General features: G+C 54.2%; 2 protein-coding genes across 4 annotated transcripts in view; one reads left to right on the forward strand and one right to left on the reverse strand.

Annotated features, from left to right (window-relative positions):
• Plch2 (phospholipase C eta 2) overlaps window positions 1-2,325 on the forward strand; it is an 84,020-nt gene extending 81,695 nt beyond the window's left edge. For all 3 annotated transcript variants that reach the window (XM_045151207.1, XM_045151209.1, XM_045151208.1), the window contains one exon: window positions 429-2,325. In XM_045151207.1, coding sequence (XP_045007142.1) covers window positions 429-1,744 — 1,316 coding nt within the window. In that variant the 3' untranslated portion in view covers window positions 1,745-2,325. The remainder of the gene's footprint in view (window positions 1-428) is intronic.
• Window positions 2,326-4,637: 2,312 nt separating this feature from the next.
• Pank4 (pantothenate kinase 4 (inactive)) lies at window positions 4,638-21,474 on the reverse strand. The gene is made up of 19 exons (XM_004657719.2): window positions 21,344-21,474; window positions 16,451-16,533; window positions 15,829-16,043; window positions 15,361-15,544; window positions 14,999-15,091; window positions 14,573-14,726; window positions 14,022-14,203; window positions 13,427-13,508; window positions 13,084-13,184; window positions 10,771-10,926; window positions 9,245-9,357; window positions 8,966-9,053; window positions 7,981-8,132; window positions 7,153-7,208; window positions 6,922-6,971; window positions 6,268-6,372; window positions 5,730-5,830; window positions 5,541-5,609; window positions 4,638-5,080 (listed from the first exon to the last, which is right to left on the reverse strand). Exons 1-19 carry the CDS (start codon window positions 21,465-21,467, stop codon window positions 4,867-4,869), a joined length of 2,322 nt encoding a protein of 773 aa, XP_004657776.2. The 5' UTR covers window positions 21,468-21,474; the 3' UTR covers window positions 4,638-4,866.
• Between the last annotated feature and the right edge of the window lie 1,012 nt (window positions 21,475-22,486).

Here is a 22,486-nt window from a genome sequence, read left to right on the forward strand (position 1 = left end):
TCCCTGCGCTGCCTCCATAGTTAGGGACTGAGACCTACGAGTGCCAGGTAACAGGCCCAGACCCTCTGTGCCCCATGCTGCCCCAGCCCCAGGAAGACCAGACCTGGGCTGCCTGCCACCCCAGGGACCCTATGTGTGTGTGTGTGTGTGTGTGTGTGTGTGTGTGGCTGATGCCACTCCCTCAGCCCCAGAAGCAGCAGGGTGGGGGCTCTGAGTGCAAATAGATGGGCCTGCTGGGATGACCTGGGATGGGCAGACCCAATGACCCTTGGTCTGGGGTCATCATTCATTGACGTGATTCTCTCTGTCTCTCTCCATCTCTGATTCTGTCTCTCCCCCTCCTTTCCTCTCTGTTCCATCTCCCCTCACCTCTCTCTCCCTGTCTCTTCTCTCCCCTCTCTCTATGTCTCCCGTCCTTTTCTCCCCAGATACCCGTGTCTTCCCCCTGCAGCGGCCCATCTCTCCCCTGTGCAGCCTGGAACCCATTGCTGAAGAGCCGGCCTTGGGTCCCAGCCCCCTGCCACAGGCAGCTGCCTCCACCTGTCCCTCCCAAGAAGGGCTCCAGTGCCCTGCAGAATCAGAAGCCAAAGTAACTAGCCCCCAACGGACAGCTCTAGGGGCTTCCAGGTCCCTTCAGCTCAGGACTGGGGTCCATAGGGACGAAGAGATACCCCAAAAGCTGCACAATGGTGGGATATCTAGTGGGGCCTGTGAGTGGACCTCTGGCAGCCAGATGGACAGCAAGAGCCACCCCCGGGCCCTGGTCAGAAGGGCTAAGAGTGAGGGTCAGGTGCCCTCAGAGGCCCTAGGTGGGTGGCGGCCATTGGCTGGGCCCTCTCCCACCCCTGCTGTGTACTCGGATGCCACAGGCAGTGACCGGTTATGGCAGCGGTTGGAACCTGGCAGCCACCGCGACAGTGTGTCCTCGTCCTCCAGCATGTCATCCAGTGACACTGTCATTGACCTCTCCTTGCCCAGCCTGGGCCTGGGCCGCAGCCGAGAGAGCCTCACTGGGGTCTCCCTTGGCCGTCTGCCCCTCAGGCCCTGCTCGGCCTCAGCTGCCCGCCCAGACTTGCCTCCTGTGTCCAAGAGCAAATCGAACCCCAACCTGCGGGCTGCAGGAGGGCTGGCTCCTGCGCCCGATGAGCTTCAGCCCAGGCCCCTGGTGTCACGGCTGTCAGGCCTCCACCCCCTGCCTCCCTGGCGTCGTCTCACCCTGGTGGGCCCGCAGGACTGCCCTGTGTCCACCAAGTCCAAAAGCCTGGGGGATCTGACGGCCGATGACTTTGCCCCAAGCTTTGAGGGCAGTTCCTGTAGCCTGAGTCGTAGCCTGGGCCCTCTGGGCGTCACGCAGCAGGCACTGGGGCCAGGGACACAGAGAGACACCCTGACGGAGCAGCTGCGCTGGCTCACAAGCTTCCAGCAGGATGGAGACATCACGTCCCCCACCAGCCTGGGCCCTGTGGGGGAGGGGATGGCAGGGGGCCCAAGCTTTCTGAGACGTTCCTCCTCCCGCAGCCAGAGTCGTGTGCGTGCCATCGCCAGCCGCGCACGCCAGGCTCAGGAGCGCCAGCAGCGGCTGCGGGGCCTGGACCTGCGGGTACCCCCCGAGGAGGAGCGGGGTACCCCCGAGGGTGCCTGCTCTGTGGGTCACGAGGGCTATGTGGACATGCCAGTGCCCTTCAAGGGAGCTCCTGAGCAAGTGTGTGGTGCTGCTGATGGCCGGCTGCTGCTCAGGCTCTGACCCTGGCCCGACACAATGCAGCTGGCCACCCTTCCTGTGCCCACTTATGGGGCGGCCTCGCCCCCCCCCTTTGCTCAGGAAATGGAGCCACAGGGTCCCCAAAGCTGCTGTGCCCTTCTGTCTGTGGAGAACCCATTAGCCTCTCCCTGGCCCTGGCTGTCCTTCTGTCCCTGTTCCCAGGGAGGGAGGGACAGCACAGTCTGCCTGCCCTGGCCCACATAAGACAGCAGAGAGGCTGGCCTTGGTGGGCATTTTCCATGGTGTTTAAGGATATATACATAGTTATTTAACTTTTTAGAGGCAAAAACTTATGCAGCATTAAAATGATTCCTAGCCCTTTCCCACTGCTCTACCTGGTGTCTGGTCCCGTGCTGTGTGTGTGTGTGCGTGCCGAGTGTGTTGTCCAACTGCTGTGTGCCTGTCCCCAAGAGTGCCTGTGACACGCTAAGAGCTGCTGGGTTATTGACCCTGTCCCCATCCCACTGTATACCTGGCTTCTTTTGGACAAACTGTCCAGTGATTGTGTGACTTGGGAACACAACTCAATAAATGCATCCAGCCTGCTGTGTGGGCTCACCGGCAACCTTGTCCTTCCGGAGCACTCCTCACAACTGTCCCTGCTCTGTCCTTGGAGGGCAGTAAAGACAGAGTCTAGGAAGCTCACCTCTCAAGGGAGCAGGCTCTGCTATGCAGGCGCCCCTAGCCAAGGGTCTCAGAGCAGCTAGGTCCAGGCCTCCCCTCTACTGGAAAACAGCTGCTAGCCCTGGGTTCGTGAGACCCACCCAAACCCAGAGGCTGAACATTATCTTCTGGAGGCAAAGGCTTGGGTCTTTGCTGGGGAGTTCCAACCTGCTATTGGATGCGGAAGCTACTTGACTCCACCAGGATAAGTATGTCTCTGGGTCTAGGACCCTCATTCGTGGGTACTGGGCACAGGGGCTGAGGTTTCAGTAGAGTGGCCTTTGGGGAGGACTGCTGTGCCCTTCTCTCATGGTCAGGAGTTGTGGGCAGCCACAGGGCCTGTATCAGCCATTCTCCACAAGATTGAGGATGGGGGCCTACTGGCCTCCCCCACCATTTTCCCCTGGACAAGCCCAGCAAGACCTCCTGCCCTCTTGACTTGTGGCATGTCTGCACATGGTTATTGTGGCCTGAACAGAGGGGAAGGTGGGGGCTCAGCCTGATGAACTGCTGCACCAGCTTGGTGATAATGGTGTCACAGTGTTTGTACAGGGAAGAGCTGCATGAGCCTGAGGAGGCAATGGGGCCGAGTGCCAGTTCACATCCTTGGTCTCGTTTGGGGAAGGGTCTTTCTGCTGTGGCTGGGAAAGGGATGGAAGTCAGGGGCTGGGTAGGTGCCTGAAAGACGCAAAGGGTATTTAGCCACAAGCCTGGCCATTCTCCACTGGAAGCAGATCTGTAAGTCACCAGCAATCCCCAGGAGAATATTGGGCATTCTCCAGCCTGTCTTGTGTTTAGAGCCATGGGGCCCTTATCCTGGCACTGCCCTCCCTCCTAATGCCTGGCGGGGGGGGGGAGGCAGGTGCGAGATAAAGGGCCATCATTATGACCCACAGGGTGAGCTTTTAGCCACTTTGACTATTTTCCCAGCTTAGACAGCTCTAAGACCCAGCCTGTGGAAGCCAGGGATAGCCTACCTGGGCAGACTCTGGAGTAAAAGGTTAGGAAGGCCCGCCAAAGGATCTGGGGTGCATTAGACTGTGACAGGGACATTGGGCCAGAAGCTGCTTGAGCTGACCACTGACAGACAGGTGGGGGGACTCAGGCTGCAGAGAGCAGGACAAACTCCAGGATGGCCTGGTTGCCACTGGGGGGGGGCTGCTGCCCCCTAGTGGCTATAGGATGGCCAAGCTGCTGACTTTGGGGCTGGTCCAGCAGTCACACAGGGTGGGGCAGAAGAGGAGGTGCCATCCAACACGTGCATCATAGCTTGCGTGATGCACCTGAACCGCCTGGGCAAGTCAGAGACACCAAGCTGGCCCTAACCTGGACAGCAGGCCCTGGTCCCAGGCAAGGAAAAGCGGGAGCATGTGCCATCACATAGCTTTCAGGTCATCCTCCTCCATGGCCCAGGCCTGGGTGTACTGGGCTGCCAGGAGCTACAGGGCTCCATGGAGAGCAGAGCAGAGGGAAGGCAGGGCAGTAGCCCCAGCTTGAGGCAGGCAGTAGCTGCTGGGTGTGCCTCACCCTTGGCAGAGCCCTTGCTGGCCTCTTTGGGGTCTTCCCAACGACTCAAGCACCAGGAACAGCTCCCACTTCCACCAGTGCAGTGAGCAGGGGCCAGCTCCCATGCCTGCACCATGGTGAGCACACATGCCCACCAGGGTAGCTCTGCAGAAAGCTTCCAATGTTTGCCTGGAAGTGGTCTCACAACCACCCCTGGGACGCATCACTTCAGAATGGAATCCAGGGATGTGAGCACACCAGGCACCTCATGGCGCTCCCAGGGGCCGAGCTGCAACAAAACCCACACAGGCTGCTGAACTCTGCCAGCTCCTTGTAAGAGCCTTCAAGTGTCCTCCGTGACACAGCCTCCTCTCCATGGGCTCTTGAAGCGAGAACTGCTCAGCAGTTCACACTATCCCCCAAAACAGCAAGGACGAGGTCTCAGGACAGGGAAGGGGTGGGGGTGTGTGTGGCAGAAACGTTAAGTGTTTGCTCCTTTGAGGTCAGAAGAAACCCAGGGATGGGCTGTGTTAGGACTGAAGTGTTTGGTGTGCAGCAGTTCCAGAGGTGACAGAGGAAAAGGCTCTCATGAGGGGGGTGGGCTGGGCCACAGACCATTAGGGCTATGGGTATCTCCCCAATACCACAGCCAAGGAAGCTGTGGCCCCTCTTCAGGCGACCTGGTGTCTGTCCCGTCAGACAAACATGTATGTATTTATATATTTATATATATACGTATATATATATATAAAAGATTATTTAACAGTTAAATACATTCTGAGTGCCGCACAGGACAAACGTTGGGCCGGCTGCCGGGCGCATGTGCCATCAGTCACAGCATAGCATGACTATTCTGGTGTGAACTCCGGCTCCTCGTTGCAGTGAAATCACATTCTTGATGGGGATGGGCAGACGGATCTGGCAGAGCAGGCACATCACTCCGTGGGGACCTCGTACTTGAAGATAACACTGAAGAGCCGGCCTCCCAGCCGCTCAGCCAACCACGCGTTCTTGACCACTGCCAGCTTGAGGCTCTCGCAGCACAGTGCCGCATGGTAGTTGGTATGGATGGCACGGCCCATGCCCTCAATGACCACCAGGTCTGCACCACGCTCCCGCACCAGCACAGCCAGCCCCTTGTCCAAGCGGCTTCAGGAAGGAAAACAGCAGTGAGGCTGGGCAAGGGCAGCCATTGTCTGTACTAAGCATATCTGGGTGGATACAAACCCTACTCCTTCATAGGCAGTGACTGGCAGGAATGTGGGGAGCCCTCCCAAACCCTCCTCACTACCCAAGGCAAGTCCAGCCTGCCTGTCAATGGCCTCCTCCCTGGTGGCCAGCTCTGTGGGCACTAGCTGGTCTCCCCTAGCTCCTTCCTTATTAGGTACAGTGCATCTCTTTCTTAGAGAGCACTGAAGGAAATGGGTTGCTCTTGGGGACGGCAGGGACAGATCCCTACCACTTGAAAGAGGTCCCTGAGGTATGGGGCCAGGCTCAGGTACCCATCTATCCCACAGGTGGTGCCCTGGTCTATGGTCAGAGCAGGCAGTGGAAGGACTGGTTTCTGCTGCTTTACCAAGTGGGAGGGAGTGAAGGAAGACCTAGTTACCTGAGGTCCAGGCAGGGGGAGCTGGAGCCCGTCTGCACCAGGAGCAGCCTCTCTTCACGGAGTGCAGAGCTGCGGAACACCAGGTGGTCAGAGCCCTGGGGGACCCTCTGGAGAACCCCTCTTTGCAAATCTCTCACAACCCACTAGGCCCTCCTCCCACCCAGCTCTGTATGGCTGGCCAGCACCTACTGGACGATAGGGTCCATGGCTGCGATGCGCTCGGCTACAATGAGGGACTCACTGTAGGTCACGTCGTTCAGGGCAGGGCCTGAGTTGCATGCCAGGATGACCTGCAGGGAGGCGGCAGCTCTTTAGAACCTGGGCTCTTGCTCAACATGGCCCAAGCTCACCAAAATTATCACTGGCATGTTCAACCAAGTGTCCAGTTGCTGAGCAGGGTTGAAGAACCTTAGGGTTCCGTGGCTTCTTGAGTGGTGGAGCCATGTACAGAACATACCCTATTGCCCCCCACCCCGTCCCTTGCCCATTTCATGGGTTAGGATATCATCACATCCTTCTCCAAGTCTCCAGTGCCTTTCTAGGAAACAAGAAGCAGAGCCTATAGCCCATACCCCATACCCCAACAGATTCCCCCCAACCTCGCCTGCACCTACCTGCCACAAATGTAGGAGCTCTGGCCAGCGCCAGAAGCCCACAGCAGCACCAACTCCACCAAGAGCGGAGAAGCCCGGGGGAAGGGTCCCACCCACACAGCCTCTTCACTCACCTCCGTCCCTCTAAAGAGTAGCTCCCTGACAAAGGGGAAGACTCCCAAAATGATGTCTATTCCACTGTTATCTGCGAAAATTAAGGCACATTTATGAGGGGGCCCCTGTAAGACAAAACCAGGACGTTCAGTTGGGAACAGGTGCTTCCAAGCATTTCATATACTACCGCACTCCATGCCCCCGACAGGGGCTGGGGCCCTCATTCAGGGTTCCAGAGCACAGCAGGCACTGGGCCCAGGGCAGCCCCTGAAGCCTGTGCTTGCTTCTTCTAGCATGGCAAGGCCAGGGGACTTTCTTCCTTAGACCAGGTAACCCAACCAGTGGTCACTGCCGGAATTCAGGCAGGAAGCTGAGACATCTTTTTTCTTGCAGTGCTGGGTATGGAACCCAGGAACTCATGTACATTAGGCAATTGCTCTTCCATTGGACCACTCCCACTCCAGCATGGGAGCAAGGACCTCTGACATTAGATTCTCAGTTGAACATTGTTAAGTTCTAAGAGGTGGGCTGCAGGCTCTTCCCGCATCCCAGGTTACATGGTGTAGTTCTACCCCACTAGCTGAGGGCTCCCTGCACTTGGTAGGCCACCCTCTTGGGCCAGGCCCAGACTCTGTTCCATCCCCCAAGGGCAGAAATAAAAGGACCTCACATACCTTTAACCTCTGGAGCCACTTGCTATAGGAATCCACAAGCCAGGGCCTCTCTGTATGGAGACATGAATGTGTAGTCAGGGCAGCTGAGATGAGGCTTCAGTGGCTCATCTCATAGGGGATGGGTTCTCCCACTCCTAGATCAGTGCCCTGACCTGCTGCCCAACCTCTCCAGCAGAGCCAACCCTGCAGTGACCACCCACACAGCACATCAGAGCATTCGGGTATCTGTACCTTGCAACTTTCTCTTTGCTTCTTCAAACCCAAACTGTGGGTCCGATTCAAGGACACTGCATGGAGAAGAGAAAGTTAAAAAACAAACCAAAAACTCTAGCCACGCTATGATATGGGCCATAGGGCCAAGTGTCTCCTAGCTGCACAAATGCTTCTCCTGACTGGCGGTGGTGTCACCACAGGCTGGGAGCACACTGCAGACAGCAGAGAGGGCTTCTGGCTGAGTGGAAGAGCTAAGGCTGCACGGAGAGCAATGGTATTGGCGCCTCATGACCATTAGTCATGGGAACCATCCTGCCATTTGACGTCTTCCTGCCCCCATGTAGCATGGTTGTCCAGTGAGGCTAAAGCCTGGAACAAATTACCATGGAGATGTTTCACTCTTCAGTTGCCCCATGAGAAGACCCTCAATGCTCCTCAAATAATGCTCCCATATATTTAAAAGGGTGTTGACTCCTTTGCAAAGCCCTTTTGTCACAACAGAAATTAAATACCAATGAATCCCTACTACATGTGGTAACCAGGAATGTGGACTTTGACACTAAGAATGTTAGCCCCAGAGCTAAAATCCACACACACCTCAAGGATGTGCCCACCCAGGAAAGCTCCAGCACCACAGGGCCTATGACCTTGGGCTTCCCACACCCTCACTGTCAAAGCAGGGTGGGACTAGCCAGCCTGTAGGCAGGATGGTAAACTTGAATCACAGAACAAAACAGTTCTGAGTCACCTCAGAGAGACAGAGAGACAGAGACAGAGAGAAAGAGAGATGGGGGGGGAGCACGAGTGCGTGACAGCGAGCTACGAGTGAGAGGCCCAGACACTTACTCAGACACAGCCTTGGCACCCCAGTCAAAGACATTTCCAGCCAGCAGTCCCTTCACCAGGGCCAGCTGCCGTTCCTCCCAGCCAAGCAAGTCTAGAGAGCGAGTCACACTTTGAAAGTACTTTAGCGCCAGGCCATTTTCTGTCTGTTTCACCTGCAGAGGGAGAGACACATGAGTGGTCAATGCTGCATGACATATGCTCACCATGGCAACTGGCCCCCACAGTGTTCCATGTGGCCTCTAGGGAGGTCTCTGTAGGGCAGGGAGGAAGAAGGCTCAATGAGGACACAGGTGCAGACACTGCACTGAAGGGAAGGTGATGCTCAGTGCCATGTTACTGGGAGATGTCAACCTCAGGGTTTATCTGTCTGGGTAGACAGGTTAAGGCTATCTGGTTTGGGGCAGTGCTCATGTCTATGTGGGTCTGGGTAAGGTCCTGGGGTGCTCTGACCCCCTAAGACAGCATGGTCAGAAGGGCAGGAGGCATGCACCACTAAGTGCTGCAACTGAACTTCACCATCCTTGACCCTAGACCTCCTATCCTCAAGCAGCTGCATAGAGGCAGGTGAAAACAAGAGCCAAATAAAGAAGGGGCAAGATGCTGGCTCTTGACACCAGGACAGAAGAGTTTAAGGAGAGCCAGCATGGGGTCTGACCCCTCCCCACACAGGTGGCTAATGTTCTCCTTGCTCCTTGCCTATCCTTTAGCACTGACTCCCTGAGACAAATAGCTGTGCCTTCTTGTGGGCCTGCCCAGCCCCCTCATGCCTGCTTGCCTCCCGTCTCAGGTACTCACTGCCTGAGCTGGCCATGAAGCCACAGTGGCTGCATCCCAACTCCTGAGTAGCACCACCCTGTATGACGAGATTGGCCAGTGAGCTCAGGGTTGCTTCCAGTGACTTGTGGGGCATGGGCTGGGCACTGCCTCAGCTCTGTGTATCCCACCCATCAGCAACAGAAATCCCTCTGTAGCCTCAGGGCCTCACCTTGGAGTAGGGGTCTGGGAAGTTGAACTCATTCAAACAGTGCTCCCTCGTGTCCAAAAGGCTGCGCACAGTTAGTGTCCCGTAAGCGCTGGGGACAGAACCAGAGCAGGAAATGGCTGAGTAGGACAAACCTCACAGAGCCCAAGAAAGTCCAGACTAAGGAGACCACACCATCTGGGATGCACCCTCCCCACCAGGCCAGCCATGGTCCCCATGCCAATGGGGCAGACCCTTCTTCAGTGGTGTGGGAGAGGCGGCCGGCAGGGTCCTGGCACTCACCAGGGCTGGTGCCGCAGGGTCTGCAGCTTGCTCCAGTACTTCTGCCGGAACTTCTCAGCCCTCTCAGCTGCGTCAGTGGACTCTGGCTGGCTGGCCACAGCACGCTCCACCACCTACAACAGTGGGAGGTTAGATGAGTCTTGCCCTTGGGCAAATTCCCCACAGGTAACCTCAGGTGAGGGCAGAGCCCAGGCCTGTATAGCTTTGCCCCACAGTGCTGGAGCATACTCCCGCATGTGGTGCCGGTGGAGTACTGATAACAGACATCTCTGTCCACATCTTGCTTCATACCTTTCAAGTGCATGGATCCTGCCACCACCCAGGAGATAGAAACAGACCTCCGGGCCTCACTGGCCAGCTACAAAGAACAAGTTCAGATCCATGTCCTCAAGACATGAGCTAGCCATGGTCCAGGATGCTCAGAAGCTTCAGAGTGGTGACTGTGGCTGTGACTCGAAGGCCAGAATTTAGCCTAATTGAGCTCAGAGTCCAGCTGCTACGGCCTTGACTCCCAAACATCCCAGTGGCGGTTGTGAGCAGGAGGCCTGGAACCTAGGGCGAGCACCAGGCTAGTGCTGGCCTCAGAAAAACCACAGGAGGTGTTATGGTTTGGACATGAAGTGTTTCCCAGAGGGCTTGTGTTTTAAGGCCTGATCTCTGATGCAAGCAGGGCTCACAGGTGGGCCTCCAGCAGTGACTGGACCATGGGGGGCTCTGTCTTCACCAGTGGATGAGTCCAAACTGTGAAGACTGTTGGGAGGAAGAACTGTGGAAGGTGGAGCCTGATTAGAGGATCTGAATCATTGGGGGGCATGTGTCTGAAAGGTAGATCCTATCCTGGCTCCTTCCCAGCCACTCCCCCACTTCTCTTGGCTTCCTGGCTGCCACAAGACCAGCTTTGCTCCATTGTACCCTTCTGCTATAGCATTCTGCCTCACCACAGGCCCACAACAACGGGGTCAGGCATCCATGGACTGAAGCCTCTGAAACCCCGAGGCCAAACAAACCCTTCCTAACTAATGCAGTAAGGGTCTTACAAAACCCCATGTAATTCCATTATGTGTCAAAAACCGAAGAATCACCTGGAATGGTGCTCTACATCTGTAATTCTAGCACTCAAGAAGAGGCTGGGGCAGGAGGATCAAGTAAGTTCCTGTTCAGCCTAGTCTACAAAGCAAGTCAGTCCAGCCTGGGATACAGAGTGAGACACTGTCAAAGAACATCGAAGCAGCGCAGTCTGTGTGATTGCTGGCCTGCTGCAGACAGCAAAAGCATGTGGCATCCCGTAAAGCTGTCTCACTGCCTCCCGCCCTCATCCCTCCCCACTACATGTTTCCTAAGACAGAAATACACTTTCCATACTCAACTAAGACCATACAGCTTCTGGACAACAACGCTGCCTTTCTCTGCCTTGTCGTCCCTATGCCAAACCTTTGGGAGCAGGAGCCAGCTATGCCTTAGAACGAATGGCTCAGATGCTCTTGAGACCTCTGCCTATAGGCCTCTCATCATGTGCCCAGTCTTACCCCATCCAGGGCCTCCTCAAAGCAGGTGAGCCAGTACTGGCGGGCCAGGGCATCGTCAGTGAGGTCCACAGTGTCAGGCACATAGGAGGACGGGTCCAGAAGGAGGGGCAAGTTCACCAGAGGCCTCTCTAGCCGGTCCATCTCCAGCAGGTCAAACTGAGAGGACAAGGAGAGGTAAGTGAAATGTGGCGCACTTGAAGCTCTGACTTTCAACAAGACTGGAATAGTTCCACCTTCCTAATCTTTAGGCCACAGGTATGACCTTATTTCATCTTCTTCCCTTATGCAGCTGCCTGGTCAGACTCCTCAGACTTAGTTCCTGGCTTGGCAATAGGGTGGGTCTACTCTTAAAGGCTTCAGATCTGCTCTCACCCTCCCCCTGCATCACCACTCCTCAGCTGTCCCTCCTACTCCCACAGGAGCTTGTGGTTCCTGAGCTGACCTCTCAGCTGCTGACACCAGCTCATCATTTCCTTCTAACACTTTGCCCAGCTGCTTCTCCGGTCCTTGACACACCACATTTCTGCTGCCCAGTGCTGAGGACCTGCAATGCTAAGGGCCCAATGGACCTCTGTTCCTCAGTCTTATCCTAGCTGTGAGCCAAGGCAGACCCCACCCCACCCTGCCTGCACCTCACCTGGCCACTGCCCAGTCCCCCTCCACAGCTTGCTCTCTGCAAAGCACTGCAAGGCTGCTCTTCATATGATGGCTCTGAGCTACTCTCAAAGGAGACTAACTACTTCAACAGCCATGTGTACTTCATAGTTTTTCTGGAAGGGTCTACAAACCCACTGGTGCTTTCTAGTCTAAGCTGGGAGGAGCTGAATCAGCAAGTGACTCAGGCAAAGGTGAGCTATGTGCTATTGAGCCACACTGAGCAGTTGCTATGGGCCCAGAGGAACCACTGAGGGAATACAGCATTGTCTGAGAACAATCTCCACCCTGGGGCTGACGACCTCTGCCCTTAAGTGGCTGCTGGTCATCTAGGCCCTTCAGCTAGGGGCTACAGACTGAATGAAGCAGCAGTTTCTGAATGAACTGACCACCCATACAGAGAGGGCCACAGGGCCAAATGCTTGCTTGCAAAACTTGGAAACACACCCAGGTGGTAGGTCAGCAATACTGGAGAAGTCCCAAACTGACAAGAGAGGCGCAGTGGTTCTATACGTTAACCACTACTAGTTCACTGCAATGGACCGCTATTCTCTCTTGCAAACCTTTCTTGCTTCAAGGATTCTACCAGCCCTTCTGGCAAATCTTAGTTCTGAGCCCCATGAACCACCAGGCACCCGAATGCCACCTGTCACATGTGTAGCCCTCTACATGGCTGCACAGGCCCCATCATGCTGTCCTGAGGGAAGCAAAGGTATGCTTGAGTATGGACAGAAGGATGACTTGCCTGTCATCTCTCTGAATTTTACAGTCCATGAGCAGGCATCACAGCAGCCATTCGATGAGTTGGAAATGAATTAGAAAATGCTGGAAGAGGCTGTGCCATTTCTGGGAGGTGGTCCCCAGCCAGCCTGCTCCACAGACAGGACAATGGTACCATGGGCACAATCTGCAGAGTTAGCTGGGCATGGTACATGCCAACAGCAGCTCTCCTTGAAGGCTGGCCTTGGTTAGCGCCACCGTGTTAAGGCCTGGGCTCGTTACCAAGGGACACTGTGTCCACAGTGCAAAGCTCTTTTCCAGCACCAGTGCCAGCAACCTTAACCCGAGGATAGCTTCTGGACTTGTGCCTCTGGCCTAGCGTCCTTGCCCAGCCTGGTCTTCCCCAGATGTGTACTGTGCCAACTGGCATATATCATCAGATAGCCCGACAACTGGTAAAATGGTGACCCCTGCCACAATGGCATATGGCTGGCACATTCCTGATGGGAGACCTCCAGGCACATGTGTAGATGTATCTCTCTGCCCACCGGCTCCTCGGTGGGCCCAATGTCCAGCCACAGCGGGCCTCCAGTCCAGCTCACATGGGGCCTGGAGAAATAGGTCTAAGACCTTCTAGGGAGAACAGACTTCAAACTAACAGGAAACCATTGACAGTAACCAAGGACAGGAGGCCTGGGTGGCTCCTACTGGCTCCAGGTCTCCTTCTAGACTGCTGCAAACTCACCTACTGCCTCCCAGCCTCAGTGCTCCCTGTGTACAAGTCCACAAGGCTCTCCTAGGCCCCCACTGGCATCTGAACACCTAAGAGCTCCTTGCAGCCTCAAATTCAACTCGCCACCAGGGTCAAACCAGCCTGGTGGTGAGAGGACATAGCAGCAAGGGGACAGGCAGGCTGCTCCCATGAGGCCCACTACTCACTGTACCGCTCCTCGCCCGTTGAGTTGGGCACAGATCAGGCGACGTGCTCATCAACCCGGAGCTACCTGCGTAGTTCTCACCCCAGCTATACTGGTTAGGATCTGGAAAAAAGGAGAAGCTGGTCACTGTGTCAGCCTTGTCCTTGATTCAAAGGGGAAAGTAGTGGAGGAAAAGTTATGAAGTCATTTGCTGTTTAAATGCTGAACACCCACTCCTGCATCTTCCTGAGGCCTTAGGTTCCATCCCCCCAGCCCTCTCCCTCCCACCGGCTGCCCTGACCTGGGGCGCAAGCAAACGCGCCTACAGAGCTTGCCACTGCTTGGGGCAGTGACACTCTACTCACTGTCTTGCTCGGCTCCTTTTAAAAATGCTCCGATGGCTCCAAGGTAGCCTTCATGTCTCAGGAACAGAGCCTGGACTTCTCCCTGTCCCGGCCCAAGCCCACAGGTCAGTCTCTAGTCGGTACCACTCTGGACCAACCTCTGCAAGGCATTCCAACACCCTGCCAACAGACTGTACTCCTAGGCTAGAAGGCTGAAGAACCTGAGGGAATGCCTGATAGTGCCAGGCTGCTGGGGGCCCAGCACTGCCCAATCCTGCATTGTAATTTGCAGCAATGGGGCAGGCCCAGATACCACAGACCTTCATGAGACAAACATCCCAGAAGGACACTCTCAACTGCCTTGCACTGGTTGGTAACTAGCTCACATTCAATGCACAAAATGCCCAGAGCTAGCCAGATGGGAGGGGAAGTTGATGGGAATCACTAGGCAGGTAGGCTGCGGGTGTCCTGGAGGCCTATCCTCCCAGGGAACTTGGCTGCTGAGGACAGTGAATATGCCCTGTCCCAACTCCCCAGGCAGGGATTCCCTTTGGTCTGGAAAGAGTTCTGGTTGGCAAGCCCACAGTGCCTAGGGACAGGAAAAGGCTGCAGTCACCTTGGAAAAGAAGTTGATGCTATAGGTGATGGTACGCATTGTCACAGGGTGGCCTCGGATGAAAAAGCCACCAAAGTAGACCCTGTCTAAGCCATGGAGCTTCGCGTAGAGACAGGCAAGCTGTCCAATGTCATTGCTGATCATATGCAGTAGGCTCTTGGCCATGTCTTCTTTGGAGAACTCTGAGGGAAATGGAAGCAGAACCCAGGGTGTGAGGTGAGCATCACAAAGAGTGAAGGCTGGTGGGTGGGCACAGAACTCTAGGATGTGACACATGACCCAGTCCTAGAAGCATTGGGCTTTGTTTTCAAGAAGAAAACACTCAACCCACATTTTCTGACTTACTGTAATTCCTCGGAAACAAAAGTCAGTGGAAACTACCTGCCACCATTCTAATGAGCCTGAGCAGGCTGAGAGTGTGAGCTCTAGGGCTGGGGGATCTGTGAGACCTCTCTGTGGAGAGAGTGGTACTCTGGGCATTGAAGCTGGCCATGCCATGCTATGCCATGTCACTGTGTCCTCCTCCAGGAGAGGCAGAGCCTGGCAGGTACCTCTGTCAGCAGTGGCTGATTTCCCAAAGCTGCTTGCAATGAGATTGCCACTCAGCCCCAGAGTCTGGTGGGCACCCCCATAGACATCTTGCACCAGCATGTCCACGTTGGCGTGCCGGCCCCTGGAGGCCAGCTGCAGCAGCTCATCAAACTTCTGGAATGTCAAGCAGAGCAGAATAAGACTGTGAGGTGCCCAGAAACTGGAGGACCTTCACCACCCCAGTCATGAAGATCCCAAGGGGAGTCAGCAGGGCCAGGTGTGAACAGCCCTCCCGAGGCAGGATAAGGTAAACTAAGCTGAACACTGGATCACCGAGTCAGCATTGCCTCCCCAGCTCACAACCCAACCTCCTTGGAACCAGGGCTTGGGAAGAGCTTCTGTAGCAACCCTGAGGACCAGGGAGCAGAGGTTCACAGATGGGATACCTTTGTTTTGGTGAGCAGAGCCCCAAGTCCCCAGAAGGTGCCACCTCCAATGGAGCTTCCACCAATCCACTCGAATCTGTCCTCTGTCTCCACCTGGGGCAGGGCAGGGCAGGGCAAGAGTGTCAGCCAGAGGACTGTAGGCCACACAGGCCACCAGGGACCACACTAGCCCAGACATCTGGGTAGCATAGATGCTGATGGCAGGAACCTGGCTTCTGTTCCGACAATGGCTCTGTGGGCTCAAGGCCTTGACCCTGTGAGGTGTCATCTCTATCCTTGTTCCTGGAGAGTACTATGACACAACAACTAGGTAGACAGCAGCTGATGAAGAGTGGCACCTATCCCATGAAGCAGAGTCTCACCTTCACAATGGAGACTCCAGAGCCAATGTTGACCAGAAGGTATGGGAAAATGTTGGGGTGGTTTGTCTGAAATCGGAACTCTGGATCCGAGTCTTTCTGGTACATGAAGGCCTCGTGAGGGATGTTCTTCAATACGAAATTGCACCCCTTTATCAAGCACGTCATCACATCCTCCTTGTCCACCCTGGAAAGGAAGGAGCCCAGCTACCTGGAGCAGTCCTCACCACAGGACACAACTATGGTGCACCTACTGTCTACCAGGCCCAACCTAGACAAATGCCTCCCTAGCATGGTCAAGCCTCAGCTCCCATCCTGACAGACTGGAGTGTCACCAACAAGGCAGTGCCTGCACACAGCACCATGAGCAGTGCAGATGGCTGGGTCCTCCTGTCATGGCACACCACACCACGCCAAAGGTGTTACAGACAACTGCATCTTCCCTTCTTGGACCAGGAGGTCCCCACTCACTTCAGACGCAGCTTCTCCTCGATGAGGTCCTTGAATTTGTAGGCCCCACCTCCTGTGGCCTGGATGACCTTTGTCTCTGTGTTGACCAAGTGGTCTTTGATGAAGTCCAGGCAGGCTTCCATGTAGGTGTTCTCAAACTTGATGAAATGCAGGCGGGCTGTGATCTCCTCCTGAACAGAGATCTCGTAGGGGGGCTCGTGGTCCTGTTCCGTGTCCTGCAAACAGATGGGAAGTCTGTGGGGGTTGAGAAGCCATGTGTCCTGATGCACCTCAACCAAGTGCTTCGGGCATTTGCTCAACTGTGATCTGCTGAACATCTGATGTCAGCTTGGCCCTAGGCACAGTCAGGAGATCAGAGCAGAGGCCCAGATGTCCAAGACTCTCAGAGAAGGACACTTCCCAAGGAGAGAGGCACAGGAAGTATTCCTGCCAAGGGTAGGAAGGCACATCAAGCAAGGAGTCAGGAAAGGGCATCAACACTAGAAAGTCCAGAAGAGTGGAACTGTCGTGTGTGAACAGCAAGAAGACAACAAACAAAAAGTGACAGTCAAAGGCCACAGGGAAGCAGGTGTCCCACCTGGGTCCACCCATGTACTCTGCTACCTGAATTAGCAAGGCTCACCTTTCCTGGGTGGTCAAAAGACCTCACTTTGGCCACTTTGTGCTGCACGGTGGAATAGTATGCCAGCTTTGTCAGCGATCCACCTACAAAGGGAAGACACAACCGGGCAAAATTCAGAAGTGGATGAGGGAGACCTGGAGATCCACCTTCCATAAGCTCTCAGGGCATTCCGATGCTTTGGGGAACGGGCTCTTCTGGAGGGCTGAAGTCTCTGTGGACAAGGTGCTTGGTGCTACATGAACTTAAGCTCCCTGTGGGCACACAAGAGAGAAAGGGGGCATGAACTGTACAGTTGGGGTACCTTTTCTTTTGAAGTTCTGCTCCCCATCAGGTCTCTGACTAAAGCAGAAAAGGAACCATCCCACCTCTAGGTGCACTTGGCTGTTGTTACTGCTTAGGAAAATTCAGCTTCAGAGCTAGGCCTGGTGGAGGCTTGTAATCCCTGTTGCTCTAAAGCTGAGGCAAAAGGATCACAAGTTCAAGACTTGCCTGGGCTACAGGCCAAGTTCGAGGCCAGCCTAGGCAAGTTAGTGAGATCTTGTCTCACAATATAAAAGAAAAAGGGCTAGGGATGCTGTTCTGCTGAACACACAATAAATCCTAGGTTCTTGGCATATACCTGCAATCTCAGCACTTGGGAGACAGAGGCAGGAGAACCAGGAATTCAACATCATTCTCAGTTTGATCTTTCTCAGGAAAACAAAACAAAACAAAACTGCAAAGCAGCACACAAATAACCTTCAGTCTTAACAAAGTGGGGTAGGCAGAGCTGGGTATGCATGCCTTTAATCTTAGCATTCGGTTGGTAGAGATAGGAGGATTGCCATGAGTTCAAGGCCACCCTGAAACTACATATTCCAAGTCAGCTTGCACTAGAGTGAAACCCTACCTCAAAAAAAAAAAAAAAAAAGGGCTGGAGGGATGGCTTAGCGGTTAAGGCATTTGCCTGTAAAGCCAAAGGACCCAGGTTTGATTCCCCAGGACCCACGTTAGCCAGATGCACAAGGGGGCACATGCATCTAGAGTTTGTTTTCAGTGGCTGGAGGCCCTGGCATGCCCATTCTCTCTCTCTTTCTTTCCCCCTCCCTCTTTCTCTGTCAGATAAATAAATAAATAAAAATAAAATAGTAAACAAATAAAATAAATAAGTGAATTAATAAAGTGAGGTAGACAGCACTGGGAGTATCTGCTGAGGGGCCAAAAGGTGACAGTGTTACCCACAGGCAGAGACTAGGGAGCAGAATTAGCTCCCGGCTCTCGGGATGCTCTAGGCTCATGGAGCAGCCCAAGTTCTAGAAATGGCTAAAGGAAGTCAGGTCTTAAAGGAGGCCAGGCTTTCGACATCCTTGTGGAGCCCTGTGACTCTTGGGACACTGCACACAACCAGACACTGTGCTCCAGGAAAATAAGAGGCAGGCCTCTGTCCACCTGAGCCACATGCCAGGAAATGCTGCCCAGAGTCTCAGAGAAGGCACTGCCAAGGACAAGCCCTAGCCATTTTGTAGGCAAAAACGGCGCTTTTCCAGACTGTAGCAACCTTCACAGACTCAAAGGCCCTCAAAGGACACACAGGAGATGGGGGAAGTTCAGAGTAATCAGACTGCACCTCATGAGCCTGATAGAAATGAGGAACAAGCCTCTCTGTAAGAGTGAGAAGGCTAAGTTATTACTTTCCAGTGCTGGGTTCAGGAGAAAATACCAAGGGAAAATTATGACAGCAGACACTCAAATGTGTACACATCTGGAAACACCAAGGAGTCTGGAGGCCAGAGCTGTACTGTTCAGTGAAAATCAAGCCATGTTGACACCTATTCTGTCTGAGCTCCCATCTGACCATCCTGCAGCACTGCTTTGTCAGGACAGTCCCACATTTGGATTAGTGAATATGTCATAAACTTAATCTCATCCCTGGCTAAGGTCCTAAGCCTCCTGATCCATCCTCCCTGTCCCTAATCCTGGCCTGTCCTAGTCTCTAAATGTTAGTTGTCTGATTTACCTCTGGCAATGCCAGTTGTTTCTTTAAAAGACTAAGGATTTGAAGTGATGCAAATGTATTTTCAGAGACTCATTAGCAGTTACTACAAACTCTCAGGTCACAGAACATTTGTTTTTAAAATTACATGCCCCAAGAAGAGAAATGTTGTGGTATGTGAGGGTGTCCATGGGATAGGCAGGTGGCTTCCTATTCCGTACCCAAGACAGAACAGAAGGGGTCAGGGGTGACCAGACAGACACCTCACAGCACACAGCAAAACTGGCTGAATTCATGGCCCTTCCTAGGGCTCTCCAATCCAGTGCCCTCTGCCTAAAATGGCATGGTGACTGAGAGGAAGTTTCCAGAGGTTCCCCCATCTGTCCAACCTCCTGCATTTGAGTCACATTTTATCCACCTAGGCCCAGACAGAGGCTATTCTCCTGCCACCTTCTTTTGCTCATATTTCTACTTTAGGCACCAAGGCAGGGTAGGACAGCCTGGCATACATCATTGCCTTGGAGTCCATTCCTGACCCCCATGTCCCTCAAGGACTTTCCCCACTGCTACAGAAACCTAGAGTCAGGTCAAAGCTTCAAGTATACTTTTTTTGTTGTTTTGTTTTCCAAGGTAGGGTCTCACTCTAGCCCAGGCTGACCTGGAATTCACTATGTAGTTTCAGGGTGCCCTTGAACTCTCGGTGCTCCTCCTACCTCTGCCTCCCAAGTGCTGGGATTAAAGGTGTGTGCCACCACACCTGGCTTCAAGTATACTTTTTTTTTTTTTTTTTTTTGGTTTTTCGAGGTAGGGTCTCACTCTGGCTCAGGCTGACCTAGAATTAACAATGTAGTCTCAGGGTGGCCTTGAACTCACAGCAATCCTCCTAACTCTGCCTCCCGAGTGCTGGGATTAAAGGCGTGCGCCACCATGCCTGGCAAGTATACTTTATTATTATTATTATTATATTTTTTTGAGGTACCATCTCACTCTAGCTCAGGCTGACCTGGAATTCACTATGTGGTTTCAGACTGGCCTCAAACTCACAGCAATCCTCCCACCTCTGTCTCCCAAGTGCTGGGATTAAAGGCATGCGGCATCACACTGGGCCAAGCATGGTTTTTTGAAGCAGGATTTCACTCTAGTCCAATCTGACTTGGAACTCACTCTAGCTCAGACTGGCCTCAAATTTATGGCAATCCTCCTACCTTAGTTTCCTGAGTACTAGGATTAAAAGCATGTGCCACCATGTTCAGCTCTCTCAGGTATGATTTTTTTCTTTCTTTCTTTTTTTTTTTTTCTAGTTTTTTCAAGGCAGGCTCTCACTTAGCCTGGGCTGAGCTAGAACTCACTCAGTAGCCCCAGACTGGCCTTGAACTCCTGGCATTCTTCCTACCTCAGCCTCCCAGATACCGGGATTAAATGCCTAAAATGCCTACGCCACCACGCCTGACTTCAAGTATATATATATATTTTTCAAAGTAGGGTTTCTCTCTAGTCCAGGCTGACCTGGAATTCACTCTGTATTCTCAGGGTGGCCTCGAACTCATGGCGATCCTCCTACCTCTGCCACCCAAGTGCTGTGATCAAAGGTGTGCACTACCATGCCCAGCTTAAATTTATTTATTCTTGACTTCTTCCACAGAAAGTACAGACTCTATCCTTGGAGTGAAGGTTTCAGAAGCCTAGGGTCATGTGTCTTAGGGCCTCTGGACAAGTCTGGTGGATGGTCCTGTCCACTGAGCCTGGAAGCTCATTACTTTCAGCCCAATATCCAGCCAGTCATCAAGTTCTCTTAGGTGTTCCTGAAAAGTTTCCCATGTGCCATGGTCACCTGCCACCAGCTAAACCACCCCCAACCCAAGCACTATTCCTTAAAAGCCTATGGCAAAGTGGAAGCTCAGGATAGGACATATTTTCCTTCTATCTGCTCCCCACACAGCACAGCAGACAGAGACAACCCAAAGGCGTAAGAGCAGGGAACATGTCCAATACCTCTGAAGCAAACAGGACTTGAAACTGTCTCTTAACTACCCAGCCTTTCCAAGGAGGCCAGAAGTCAGCAGCACAGCCATTTATTTATTCAAAGGGATGGTCACAAAACAGATGCTGCCCTGCTCTGTGGAGACTCACTGGCTCCTGTGGAGTCCGGAGGCACACAAGAAACAGAGCTGCAGAGTGGGTGGGGGTTGGATAGTGACCATCCTAGCTCTACCCGTGCTATCTGGATGACCCTGAGCAAGACAGCCCTCCTTCCCTGCTTTGATCTCCCTGTTTGCCTACCACGGGGCGATACTGGAACCTCCTCGGGAGCTTGTCAGGGGGTGAAAGGAAGCCAGGCATAGGAGGGGGATCTAAGATGAGCCTGGTGCGGGTCAGTACTGAGGACAGCGGCTAGCAGGCCCGCAGAGGGGCGGCCCAACAGAGTAGAGGGGCAGTGCAGGCCCTTCGCGCTACGGTAGACGCTGGTCAGGTTTATGTATCCAGCGTGTGGCGCGAGTTCCCGGGTCCCACGTCCACGTCGGGTGGACTCCGGCCAGCGTCAACTGTTTGGAGAGTAGGGAATCGTGCAAGACTGTGCCGCAAGCTATAACCATCCATACTGGAGGGTTCCGTGCAGAACAGAACCCCACAACGCTACCCATCTCTCCAAGGAGCCCCAGCCTCCGGTTGGCGCCGCGCGGACTACGAGGTCCGACATAGCCCGCTCTGCACGCGCGGCAGCTGCCGGGAGTTGCAGTCCGGCTGCCGGCTCCAGCCAGTACCTGGACACCCACCAGACTACAAGTCCCATGAGGCCGTACGGCCCCCCTTGAGCCTGTGCGCGGAGCCCGCGCCCCCGCCCTTCGTCCTTCTCGCCGCCCCCGCTCTCCGCCTGTGCCCGCTGCTCCGGTTGCCCAGCCCGGCACCCGCGCAGTGGCTACCTATGTCGATGGCGAAGCGCTTGGCGTTCTCCAGGTTGCGGAAGATCTCGTCAGGGGGCAGAGTGATGCTCTTGTCCAGACTGTCCCCGCCGCTCCCGCCGCCGCTCGCTCCACGCTCCGCCATTTTGAAAGTGCCCGGCCACCTCATCAGCCATGGAGATATATGCGCATATATTTGACTGCTAAACGCCCATGTGCATATATTATGCTAATTAGCCCCGCCCGTCTCCTCTGAGGGGCTGGCTCCCCGACTGTTAGCGACAAGGGTCCATAGAGGCCAGGGCTTTGGAAGGGGCAGGCCGTTTATCCTCTAAAGGTGAAATATCAACACGTCTGGAATTCTGGCTACATGTTAAGTGTTGAGCTGCTTCCAGACTACCTGCTATGACCTTGGCTCTACATACTGCGGAAATGGTACTTGGTCTTTGCCAAGGTGACCCACTGTCCTTGTTTCTAGAGACAGGAAGTATTTTTTTTGGGGGGAGGGGTTGAGTTAGGGTCTCACTGCTGTAGCCCAAGCTGGCCTCAACTAGTAATCCACCTCCCTTAGCCCCTCAAATCCTAGGATTAAAGGCGTGTGACACCTTGCCCAGTTGACATGAAACTTTTAATGTTAAAACTTATGTAGATTGGAGGAATCCAGGACCCTACCCTCAAGGTGTGCTCAGCCAGGAGGCTCACTTACCTGCAGTTGGGGAATGTGTGCCTTAATGGCCATCTTCAAAATATAGGGGGAGGAGGGAGAAATTCCTGGAGGGATTCTGGAATACTGCAGGAAAGTACCTGGGGAGGCCTCTAGGTGGAACAGGGATACAGGTGGGGACAGGGCAGGGCTCCAAGGCAAATCATTGGTAGCCCTTTGGGAATGTCATGTCCTCCAGAGGTCCTGGGTACTCTGGGAAAGAACCAGTATTGGAATTAGACAGAGTGGGGCCCTATGAGGTTTCAGCACCTGCCTCTTGTGACCCTGGTCAGGTCACCCTGTATCTTGTTCTCAGCCTATGCATGCTTGTCTGGCAGGCTCCTAGATACACAGAACTGAAGGGCCTGCACAGGCTCAGCTCAGAGTTCAGGAAGGAGGATGGTGGGGGAGCCTGCTTCAGGGTGACAGGTGTCCTGTGAAGGAGGTGTCCCTGCAGCTCA

The sequence above is a fragment of the Jaculus jaculus genome, chromosome 5 (genome assembly GCF_020740685.1).
Source record: "Jaculus jaculus isolate mJacJac1 chromosome 5, mJacJac1.mat.Y.cur, whole genome shotgun sequence".
Classification (NCBI taxonomy): domain Eukaryota; kingdom Metazoa; phylum Chordata; class Mammalia; order Rodentia; family Dipodidae; genus Jaculus; species Jaculus jaculus.